Raw genomic sequence first — 11497 nt, forward strand, 5'->3', positions numbered from 1 at the left:
CATCTGCGGCGCCGGCCTCCCACGGTGAGCAGTGTGGTACCGCTCAGACCGCACGAGCGGCTGTGACCGCAGCATCGCACTGCCATGCTGCGTCGGCGGTGGCAGCGGCGGGTAGTCCCGCCTATCATGGCCATAGTTGACGGCGTAAAGCGCTCCAACGCCATTGTCGTGGTCGTACCGGCGGGCGTGCCGCGGCGATGGAGACGGCGAGCGATGCCGTGAGGATGAGGCCCAGTGGTACACATCCCTATTTCGACTTCGACTTCTGCTACGACTTCTACTGCTGCTCCGGCGCCAACGCCTCCGTCGCTCCTCTTCTCTGCGCGGGACGAACGCGCCGTCATTGCGCTCTCGCGGCGACGTCCTGCGTCCAGCCTCTGCCCGAACCACCCAGCGTTCATCACGCGGCGAGCGCGACGCCGACGACGGTGGCGAGCTGTAACCTTCGCTCGCGGCCGACGACAAGATGGTCCGGACCCGCGTGCTGACCGTCGACGAAGAACGGCGGCTACTACTGCGCGAACGAGACGACGCCCTTTTACTGCCGCGAGAAAGCGCCTCGACGCTTCTGCTGCGGCTGCGGCTGCGGCTGCGCCCGCGGCGACGATCGCGTGGGCGAGATGCTTGGTCTTGTGGGGAGTTGGTGTGGCGGTTGTGGATGGGGATGGGGACGGGGCCGTGGGGTACGGTGATGTTTATGATGTTGGGATTGGTACTTCCGTGTTTTGAAGCGGATACCCTTTCCTGCGGTAAGTGTCTGGCCGGCTTGCCTGGCTTTGCACGGCCGTCGTATGCCGCAGACCGCGACGAGCGGCTGTTCTTTGCCGATTTGGGCTGTGGCATCGGCGGCGGCGGTGGAGGCAAGTCGACTTCAGATTCGGAGGAATCCGTGTCGACGAGATCGAGCATTGCAGCTGACGGGCCCCTCGTCCGGTCGTTTGCTCTTTGTCGTGTTTTCTCGGCCTGGCCTGCGAACGCTCTACTGGTGACCGGCGCAGAGAGAATGGGGGGTGGCGAGGCAGGATAAGGGGGACTCGGCATTCTGCCTCGCGGTGATTCAGGGGCTTTTGTGACAGGGACTGCGTGTCTGGCTCCCGGCGGCGTCGGAGGAGGCGGAGGATATCCGTCATTCGAGTCTACTCGAACGAGAGGGGGAGGCTGTACGGCGGCCGGAAAGACTGACGGATAGTGGCCTCTACCATCCTCATCGGTTGGGTAGGGAGGAAGCACAGGAGCCGGCGGTTTCGACGCCTTCAAGATTCCCGTTGGTCTGGAGACATGGCTGTCCAGCGGTGGCCAAGGTGTTTGTCTCGCAGCGGGTGCTGCGCCGATGGTTACGTCGATGTCAACAGGACTGGCTGCGCGGACTGGACCCGCAACCAGCACTGCAGCGTCCACGACCGAGTTGTCCCTCCGCACGCTCCGCAACCCATCACCCAAACCCTCCTCCCTCTTCAAAATAACATCAACCTGCCTCACCTCCTCCGCCCGCACCAACGCACCCCTCCACCCCCTCTTCACCACCGCCCTCGCATCCTGCGTCACGCACGCCAGCACCCACACCACCCCCTCCCTCCCCTCGCGCCTCCGCACCTCCTCCAGCAGCGCATCCACCATGTCCCTCTTGCGGTCGCCCAGGAGCCGGTACTGCTCGGCGGCGCTCCTGGCCGGGCGCTTGGCTTTGGCCGTCGCGGCGAGGGAGTGCCGCGCCATGCGGCCGAGCTCGTCGGAGCTGTAGGCCATGGGTGCTTTGTGGTAGCGTGTCCAGGAAGCGTTTTCCCCGGGCGAGCTCGCGCGCCGGAAGTACCAGCCGTGGAACGTCTTTTGGATGGGGTGGGCGGCGGTCAGGGGGAGATGCGTGTTGGCCTGGGGCCGCACGTTTCCCCTGGCATCGGGAGGGGGGTGGGTGATTGGTGCCATGGATGCTGGGTGGATTGTGTCTCTCTTTTGGTCGCAGGAGGCAGTCGTTTGCTCCGGCCTGGAATTGGCTTTGGGCTGTGATGGGTGTGTGATTGTGGCGTAACCGACCAAGCAAAAGCTCAAGGAACAAAAGGCGAGTGGACTGCCATGCAGCGTGATATACCTGCCAGGGAAAAATAGAGTTCGACAGTGCAGGACGTGAGGCCTTGGGCACGAGCACATCAGTCCAGTCCAGCGTAAGGTATTTAAAGACTCGGCCGCCGTCTTTTCGCAGGTGCCGCAGTACTTCACTTGCACGGAAGCTGTGCAGCGAACTCACCACCTCTGACCGCGAGATCGCGCGCGCAAAACCGCCGGGCTCTCTCCACAATCTCCTCAAAGCCCACAGCAGCAAACCCGCAACCAAGCACATCTCGCCCTGTCTTTTTGCCCACGCACCCGGACAGCGACGACGAGAGCGAGCCAAAGCGGCGAATCAGAGCCCAGTCGACCACCTCGCACGCCGTCGAGGTGTGCCCGGTGAGCGCGATGACTGCGCGCCCTACCTTTCCCACAACCCAGACAGACAGACGGCCAGGTAACAGCAGCAGCAGCCGCCGAACAGACGCGTTCTCACGTCCGCGCAAAACAAAACAGCGCGCGGAGATGCGAATGGATATGGTGCAAGGCTGGCCGATCAGATCAGATCAGTCCCAGCAGGCCGCGTTCCCGCAAAATAGACGTCCAAGCTGTTTGGCCGACGTGCAGTCCAGTCCGCCTCGCACTCTCCGCGCACTCGCACTGCCAATCAACGGAGACCTTGGCCGGTCACGCATGCGGGTAAAAGCGCGAATGGTCGGTATGTGTGGCGTCGGACGGTGTCTGCTTCGCCGCAGAACCGCAGAACCGCAGGCAGGGCTGGGTGTCAGACGCGCTCTGCGAGATAGCCAGGCGGCGGATTGCAACGCGGGGGCTTGGGGGCGGCTGCGTCGCGCTTGATGGAGCGCGATGGCGTTGCGTTGTGTTTGGCTGGCTTCGGTCGTGGGTGTGCACAGGCGCTGTGAGGATGTGCGGAGGTGTTGGCGGGCTACTTGCGGGAAGACCGACTGCGCGGCGGCTGAGCAATGCTTTCTTCCAGCAATTTTACGCTGTTCTCGAGGCGCGTGGAGTTGACAAGGGAGGTTGAGTAGAGCATTAGCCTCGTTCTCGAGTCCGCAAAAGAAGAGAATCAGATTGGAGAAGCAATGCGGGAGGTGTTTTCGAAATAGATCCACAAAGCCCCGGCGCGGTATCCAGAAAAGTACATGCACGGCAGTATAAACGCACACGAGGCCTTCATAAACAGAGTGACATTGATGGCCTTGCTCGCTCGCCCGCCCGCCCTAGCTGCACCAACTCCATCGCGTCGCATCCTTCAACAGCAGTAGCCCAGCGTGAAGAAATCCCCACATTAACAATACCCAAGATGCCGCAGTCGATCGACCACCAATCAACGTCGAGCAACAATGCAAAAGTGGGTTGGAAAAAAAAAAAAAAACAGAGGCTGGATTAAAAATTCGAATGCTACAATTAATTTGTAGTGGTGGTGTAGTGGGTGGCTAACCTGACGAATGCATTCCATGCGTGCGGTGGTGGGGTTGGGGGGGCTCCTCAGGTATCATGACTGATGGCGGAACAGAAGAAAAGACGACGACGACGAATGGGAAAAACGGCGACGAAGAAAAAAGGGGGCCGCGCCTCTCAAAAGATTTCGCCAATCGGAGGAGGGAAAAAGCTATCGTTACAGAAGAGAGGAACATGCGTCAAACATGAGGCAGCGCGCTGTCTATTCTGAATCAGATGATGCACGACCGAACCAGTGAAAGCGCGAGCCAATTTGCTCCAGCGTGGGTGTCGGTCTAATGATGCCATGCAGTAGGCGGGGAGGTATTATGGGAGAGGTCTGCTCGGAGGAGCTCGCTCATCTCAATGGCATCTTGACGTCCTCGACACCCCGCTTGATTACCTCCCCAAGAGGCCACCTCGGCGGGGTTGCCGGGGGCATCTTGCCAGTTCTTTCCATCTCCTGCCTAATCTGATATTCTTCTTCGTTGATCATGCCGTCAGGGATGGGTGCAGCACCGCCCGCGATGCCGCTGGAAAACTTGAGCTGCAAAATGTCGCCCACCTGGTCACAGGCCGCAAGCATGCGGTCCAGGTCATCTTTGTTGTGGGCGGCAGAGACACAGAAGCGAGCCCGAGAAGATACGAGCGGAGTGGCAGGATAGCCAACGACGACGACGGAAATTTTGCGCTTCAGCATCTCGTGCGAGAAGGCAGGCATCTTTGCAGGGTTGTAGAGCATGACTGGGACGATGGGCGAGTCGTCGTGGCCATAAACAATGAATCCGAGGCGCTTGAGACCGAGACGAAGGTAGCGAGAGTTGAAAGCGAGTCTTTGCAGACGCTCCTCACCCTGACCGGGCATGAGCTCACCGTTCATCAGCTTCAAAGCACTTTGAATCTGAATGATGACTGGTGGCGAAGGCGCTTCTCCGTAAACGTTGCACGCGTTGGAAACACGCAGTTTGTCAATAATGTGCTTCTCAGCCGCAATGTAACCGCCATTGGCACCGAATGACTTGGTCAAAGTGCCCATGAGAACATCGACTTCGGCAGGGTCGACACCAAAGTAATCGCAGACTCCGCGGCCGTTGGGTCCCAGCGCGCCAATCGAGTGGGCCTCGTCGACAAAGAGGTGGAACTTGTATTTCCTCTTGAGCTGGATCATCGATGGTAAATTGCAAATGGTGCCTTCCATGGAATACAGTCCCTCGACGGCAACGAGAATCTTCTTCCAGGGACGGTGTGTTCGGGGCTGTCCGTTCGAAATAGCGTCTCTCAAGACGCGCTCGAGATCTTTCATGTTATTGTGCTTGAATCCCATAATCATGGCTCCCGACAGTCTAGAACCAAACCGGATCGAGGAGTGGTTCAGTTCATCAGAGATAAGCAGACATCCCTTGCCAACCAACGCCGGAAAAGTGGTAGCGTTTGTCACGAAGCCCATGGAGAACACCATGGCTGACGGCTTGCCCACAAACTTGGCAATCTGGTCCTCGACCTCGAGGTGCAGGTTGTTGGTACCGACATCGGAGCGCGGGCTGCACAAGCTCACACCGTACTTCTTGATGCCCTCCTCCACAGCGTCGGCGCACGGGCCTTCGGACTGAGCAAAGCCGAGATAGTTGTAGGAGCTCAGATTCAGGGTCTCGGTGGTGGTGCCAGTCAGCTTGAAGGTATTGTTGTAGTCTTCCGAGGTGCGATCGAGCAGGTTGATGTACCGTCCCGGAACGCCGGTGATTGGTCTAGCAAAGCAGTCGTTGATGCGCATCTTTAGGCGTCTGACGTAAAAGTTGTCGAAATCGCTGTTCAAGGGCGCATATCCATCCTGAGCCCGCAAATGCTTGTAGTTGTCTTGCTTGAACCTCTTTCCGAAGAAATCGCGGACGTGGCCGAAGATGATCAGGATCAGGTAGCTAATGTACGTCGTGAGGAGAAAGTAATACGGCGGCTCGTCTTCTATCGGATCGGGGAAATGATCCTCTAGAAACTTGCTCGAGTACAAATGGTCCTTGGAGGCAAGAGGCGCAAACTCGGCGTGCTGCTTGGCGATGCGGCGCGCCTCCTCTGGCGAAGGCGGCTGGAACAAGGTTGTTGTCATGGGCACGGTAGTTGTTGTCATTGTCGTGGTCGCCGAATCATCCATCTTGGTGCCGTCGTGCTTTTCGCCGGTCGCCGTAGACAGGCAGATGGTCGGTAGCGACAGAGTCGAGGAATTGATGTGCTGGGGCGAAGAAGACTTGAGGATTGCCTGCTGCTGGGCTGCAAGCGCGGCCTGGAGCGCAGCAGCGTCGGGGCTCTTTGACTTTGGCGACGAGAAGAAGGCGCTGAATCTGTTGTTCTTGGAGACGGACGAGCGGGCAGAGGCCTTTTCGTCGAGCGAGGAGATGGAGGAGTTGTTTGAAAAGAGGTTTATCGAGCGGGTAGGCATTGCAAAAGATTATTCCAGGGGCCAGACGGGCGGAGAGCGGTTCCTTGGAAGCTCCGGGTGCTGGCTCTTGGGGTCGAAGGTGCAGACGGGAGGGGGCCGGCCGAGTTGATCAAGGCGCGTGAAATTTGCAGCAGTGGCGCCTATTCCCCTGACGACTGTGTAATGTCAGTAACACGGCACGGTGATGCAGGGCTTGGTCGTGGATAAGGGAAAAGGTCAGGTCGTGGTGAACGGGAGTCTGGCGGAGGAGCATGTATTTGTGCCGGATGCGCCGGAGGCAAGAGCGGAATGCACGGGGGAAAGAGGAAGTAAGGAGATACCTTTTCCCCAGACCAGCGACAATCAGCGAAGGTCGTGAGCAGCGCTTGAGTGAAAAAAGGAAAGCCACGTTGAGGGTGGTACGGAGCTGGGGCAGAGGCGGCAAATGTGGCGTGGTGCGGTGCCTGCGTTCCCTGTGCTGCGGTGCGTGTACGGAAGTGTGCCGGCCGGGACGAGAAGTGGTTGCAATGGAGCTCTTTCGGAGACGTGAGGGACGCACGCGGGCAAGCCGAACGGAAGCCGGACGCACGCCGGACGAGACGAGATGGGAGCGAGGAACGAGAATCAAGTCAACAGGGCGAGTTGTAAGAAAGAGAGAGGTCCAGGTCAGCGCAGGATGGAAATTGCACGTCTGGGCCGGGCGGGCGTCCGGGTAGTGATAAGCCGGCCGCGTTCCGCTCTCTCTCTCTCTCTCTCTCTCTGTCCGTCTCTGTCTGTCTCTCGCATCGGCCGGGCTGTCAGGGGCACACCGCCCCGGGGCCAGGGCTCAACCTAGCGCCCTACCTTAGGCTTCCACTCGGCTCGACAGCGACAGCGACAGCGTTGGCTCGTTGGCTGCGCCCTATCACCTAGAGCCTGCCACTGCCTACCGTAGCCATCCCCGCTCGCCACTGCGTCATGCCATCATATCCACGACACCACACAAATCAATCAATTACATTGATCCTGACAAAATCCCCATTCTCAACTGGAGCCTCACCGCCGCCCTTCCGCCGTGTGCCGGCTTGGCCCCTCTTTTTCTGCTGCTCCAACGAGACTTGCCTATTCGGGCAGCCGACGACATGGCAACCAAAACCCTCGCCGTGTGGGCCATCAACCTTGACTTTGACACTCTGCCCGCCTCCGTAGTCGAAGCCGCCGCCCGCTCTTTTCACAACTGGGCCGGCTGCGCTGTAGGCGGCAGCGCCCACCCAGCGACCGCCATCGCGCGCAAGACGCTGGCCACTTTCGCCGGAGCTCCCACGTCGTCGATGCTTGGCTCCCCAGACAAGACGGATGCGCAAACGGCCGCGCTCGTCAACGGCATCAGCAGCCACGTCTACGACTATGACGATACCCACTTGGCAACTGTCATCCATCCGGCCGGCCCAGTAGCTTCGGCCCTGCTTGCCGCCGCCCAAATGCAAAATCTCGCTCCCGTCAGCGGCAAAGACTTCATCGTCGCCTTGGTCGCGGGCATCGAGGCCGCCTGCAAACTCGGCCTTGCAGTCTATCCCGACCACTACGACGTGGGCTGGCACATTACAGGCACGGCAGGGTCCATAGGCGCCGCTGTCGCCGTGGCCAAACTCCTCAAACTCGACGTGCGGCCCATGCAGTGGGCGATTGGCATCGCGGCAACCCAAGTTACAGGCCTGCGGGAGCAGTTTGGAAGCATGACCAAGTCGTTCCATCCGGGACGCGCCGCGCAAAACGGCCTGCTGGCCGCAATGCTCGCGACCAACGGCTACGACAGCTCCCTCGCGTCGCTCGAGGCTAAGCGCGGCTGGGCCAGCGTCGTGAGCGCCTCACACAAGCTCGAAACGGTGCTCCAGGGGCTGGGTCACACGTGGGAGACTGAACAAAACACGTTCAAGCCGTTTCCTTGCGGTACATCCAACACCATTGTTTTCTCGCCCCTTGGCAAAGTGAAAAGCGAAAAGCGAAAAGCGAAAGAGAAAGGTGCGACGGAAATAATCCCCGAACACGCTGATGAAATCCCACAGGCATCGTCATCCATCCCGCCATCGACGGCGCCATCCAAATCCACAACGAAACCAAGCATCAAGACCTCGACGCCGTAAACATCCACAGCGTCCAACTCTCCGTGCACCCGTTAGTCCTCGAGCTGACGGGCAAACGCAACCCGCGGACGGGACTGGAAGCAAAATTCAGCGTCTATCACGGCGCCGCCGTGGGCCTGCTCTTCGGCCGCGCCGGACTCGCTCAGTTCGCCGACGACGTCGCCACTCATCCGACGGTGGTCCACTTGCGCGACAAGGTCAGCGCGACCCCCGACGCGTCTCTGCGCCCCGACGAGGCGCGCGTGCGCGTGGATTTCGGTAGCGGCGCCGTCAGTGAAAAGCATGTGCGCCACGCCGTGGGCAGCCTGGAAGTCCCCATGACCAACGAGCAGCTTGATGCTAAGTTTCTTGAGCAGTGCGCGCCTGTCCTGGGAGATGAGGGCGCCAGGAACGCTTCGCGTGTCTGTTGGGGCTTGAAAGATGCAAAAAATGTGGGTGTGATTGCCGAAGCCCTGCACTGAGAGGTGTATAGTGAGCGAGGCGTGCTTCATGTGGTTTTTTTCTTTTCTTGTGATTTCGCGTGTCTTTCGTCCCTGCATGAACTTCCCATCAGGCAAAGCGGTTGCGTGCGTAAGTGCAGTCAGCTCAGGTCAGAATTGCACCACTTTACAGTTTGGAGCCCACACTCCGAGCCGCTCCCGTCTGACTGTAGTAGGAAGCTTCGCATCGTGGTGGCGGCGCGTCTCGGCGTGATTCTGCCGCTACTGCAGGAACTGCGATTCTCTTAATGTTCTTGGCTTCCCCTGCAGTTTTGAAAAGTCTCCGGCGGGCTTTGGTCGTTGGTTAACAGGAGGCTGGCCCTGCTTTTGGACAAACTTTGGTCATGGGTGAAACTTGTTTCCAGGTTGTGTGCCAGGGACCAACCTTTGGTTACGTGTATCATGGAGCGTAAGGAGACAAAACACCAGACACAATTCGGTGGATGTGAAATCGCTGCACTCCTGATGCTTCAATGGTCATGCCCGCGCCCACAGATTCGACAACCCAGGTCTGCTTTGGGAAGGCAGAAGATTTACCCAAAAACGGAAAGTGTCGAGTCACTGCCAGCCAGCAGCATCACCCGGATGTTGTCTGCTCGATCCATCCGCGAGGCTGCCGCAAAAATTGAGGCGGCGCTTGTGAAATAGGGCGCACTTGTCAATCAGGAGGTGGGGCAGCATTCAACCATCTGGTCATGGAAGACATGTCCATGTCCTGACAACTCAATAGAATCGGCTCACTTGCGCAGAAAAGAATTGATGCTCTGCGTTTGGATATCACTGCTGATTTATTCAGCGTCCGGAGATCGCAGAGTCGGCCGTTTTGACGGAGAATTGCGGACATGTTCTTGAAGGTATTGATCTCGCAAGGTTTAAGAAAATATGGTCCTTTGCTGGAACTGTGAAGGGGTCGAGGAGGAGAATAGTGATTTTCATTGTGGCGTCATTTGCCTTGTCGTGTTGAAGGTCTGACACTTGGGAGTATACAAAATGTCGTGCATGGCACGTACAAGTAAAGCCTCCGCGACTTGCTGTTTAAACACTCCTATGTATGCCCTCAGGTAGCTTGGCTACTGCTTGTCAGTCAACTATTGAAGCGTATGAACGTTCCTCTACGTCTTGTTGTGGTGCAGGAGTTTGAAGACCAAGTTGCGCTGCGCCTGGCTGCTTGCGCAGGCTTATGTGTTGTTCTGGTGGGTTTTCTTTCTAGACTTCCGATGTGGATCGCTGTTGAAGAAGACCTCGACAGAGCTGAAATGGTCTGTTCAAGTTGCAAAAGTCCGGGGCGTTGGTCTTCCGCTGTAATTGGGTGCGCAGACTTCAATTGGCGACCTCAGAGCATGGGAGGGTACCTGTGTCAGTTTGATCGAGCATTGAGGCGGCACGCATAAACAATAGGCGAGGGCAATGGTAAAAGCAAGCCGAGTGCTTGGTGTTGTGGACGTCTCGGTGCTCGCACTTGGCAGGGCAGCTGCGCATGGGCGGAGGATAGTTGTTCCGACCAGGCTCGCGTCGCCCCACGAAACTTGGATTTTGCATCGCGGCCCATATTCGATATTGACGACGCCGACGACGACCTCCCTCACCACCCAACGACACCAACCCCCCAGTCGACAAGATGGTTGCCGCCAAGAAGCACGTTCCGATCGTCAAGAAGCGTACGTTTGATGCCATTTTCCACGCCTTGTCGCCCTGCCCTGCGATCTCGAAGAGGAGCCCTGAACCGATGCCCTGGAGAGTCGAACACTGCGACCCCTCAATACACCTTTGGAAGCCGTAGGACAAGCGTTTCGCTCGAGGCCTGGGACTGTGATCTTGAAAGATGGTCTTTTTGCGTGGTTCTGGAGGGATACTTGCCCGTGATGGGTGCCTACGGTCTCATGACCACTTGCGCCCAGGCCTCTTTCTCAGCGATTGTCCTCGGCTTCTGTTCACTCTTCTTGCCCATTTACTCTGTTCCGAGTCGCTTTTCAAGTCTCTCGGGCGGATGGCACGACTTGCCTTCACACATGCTTCTCCACCTCCTCAACCTTCCGGACAACTCCCACGGTCGACCCAACGCTAATCAACTTTACAACAGGCACTGCGCGCTTCAACAGGCACCAGTCTGACAGATTCCACTGTGTCGCCCCTTCGTGGCGCAAGCCCAAGGGTATCGACAATGCCATGCGCCGTCGCTTCAGCGGCCAGGCCGTCATGCCCAAGGTACGAAAACTTGGAAATCCCACGAGCCCGGACATCAAAAGCATCGAGAATACACACGAAAGCACGGAAGAAGGACGCAGAGACTAACGAATCTGCAATAGATCGGTTACGGCTCCAACAAGAAGACCCGCCACATGATCCCCTCGGGCCACAGGGTCTTCCTCGTCCACAACGTCGGTGACGTCGACATTCTGCTCATGCACCACCGCACCTACGCCGCCGAGTACGTTGAATCACAATGAGAAGTCCAGGAGAAAGGGTTGCTAACGCGGCACCAGGATCGCCCACGCCGTTTCCGCTCGCAAGCGCGTCGAGATTGTCCAGAGGGCCAAGCAGCTCGGTGTCAAGGTCACGAACGCCAAGGCCAAGATCACGACCCAGTCGTAATGGGGTTTCTTTTCAGCGGGGCGCGGATATGAGGTCTAGGTGTCTTTGCTCGGATTGAGGCATAAGCAAGCAGAGCAGTGTGTACGCACACCACATGACGAAAAAAAGCTTCACTTCACATGGCTGGCCAGGCGTATCGGGAACAGTGCTGTAGCTCCAATGCCGTACATCGGTTGCAGTCGAAAGATCAACAATGGAGATTGCGGCATGGGCCAAGGCTACAATTGGACCGGAACAGCAAACGTGACTGGGGCTCGAGGTGCGGCAGAAGTCAATCGGGATGTGTCCCCTCAGATCTGCAATGGAGTCGTTCAGGCTATGCTTTTTTGACATGTTGAAATCCATGCCGTGAGAATCGACGTGTCGCACGGGGTTGGAGAGCGAGCGGGTGT

At 58.2% G+C, this 11497-nt stretch overlaps 4 protein-coding genes across 4 annotated transcripts; 2 read left to right on the forward strand and 2 right to left on the reverse strand.

Moving 5' to 3' along the window:
- Positions 1 to 1291: 1291 nt before the first annotated feature.
- J3D65DRAFT_138969 (uncharacterized protein) lies at positions 1292 to 2729 on the reverse strand. The gene is made up of 2 exons (XM_066793969.1): positions 1662 to 2729; positions 1292 to 1596 (listed from the first exon to the last, which is right to left on the reverse strand). Exons 1-2 carry the CDS (start codon positions 2330 to 2332, stop codon positions 1542 to 1544), a joined length of 726 nt encoding a protein of 241 aa, XP_066650913.1. The 5' UTR covers positions 2333 to 2729; the 3' UTR covers positions 1292 to 1541.
- Positions 2730 to 3778: 1049 nt separating this feature from the next.
- On the reverse strand, positions 3779 to 6318 carry J3D65DRAFT_138881 (serine palmitoyltransferase-like protein 2). Its single transcript, XM_066793968.1, has 2 exons — positions 6253 to 6318; positions 3779 to 6087 (listed from the first exon to the last, which is right to left on the reverse strand). The coding sequence occupies exon 2, from the start codon at positions 5930 to 5932 to the stop codon at positions 3860 to 3862; it is 2073 nt and encodes a 690-aa protein (XP_066650914.1). The 5' UTR covers positions 5933 to 6087; positions 6253 to 6318; the 3' UTR covers positions 3779 to 3859.
- Positions 6319 to 6680: 362 nt separating this feature from the next.
- On the forward strand, positions 6681 to 8705 carry J3D65DRAFT_138975 (2-methylcitrate dehydratase). The gene is made up of 2 exons (XM_066793970.1): positions 6681 to 7840; positions 7957 to 8705. The coding sequence occupies exons 1-2, from the start codon at positions 7033 to 7035 to the stop codon at positions 8493 to 8495; spliced, it is 1347 nt and encodes a 448-aa protein (XP_066650915.1). The 5' UTR covers positions 6681 to 7032; the 3' UTR covers positions 8496 to 8705.
- Positions 8706 to 10080: 1375 nt separating this feature from the next.
- Positions 10081 to 11426, forward strand: J3D65DRAFT_639749 (60S ribosomal protein eL32). Its single transcript, XM_066801744.1, has 4 exons — positions 10081 to 10171; positions 10594 to 10718; positions 10820 to 10941; positions 10997 to 11426. The coding sequence occupies exons 1-4, from the start codon at positions 10132 to 10134 to the stop codon at positions 11103 to 11105; spliced, it is 396 nt and encodes a 131-aa protein (XP_066650916.1). The 5' UTR covers positions 10081 to 10131; the 3' UTR covers positions 11106 to 11426.
- The last annotated feature ends 71 nt before the right edge of the window (positions 11427 to 11497 follow it).

The sequence above is a fragment of the Phyllosticta citribraziliensis genome (genome assembly GCF_038025025.1).
Source record: "Phyllosticta citribraziliensis strain CPC 17464 chromosome Unknown J3D65scaffold_13, whole genome shotgun sequence".
NCBI lineage: Eukaryota > Fungi > Ascomycota > Dothideomycetes > Botryosphaeriales > Phyllostictaceae > Phyllosticta > Phyllosticta citribraziliensis.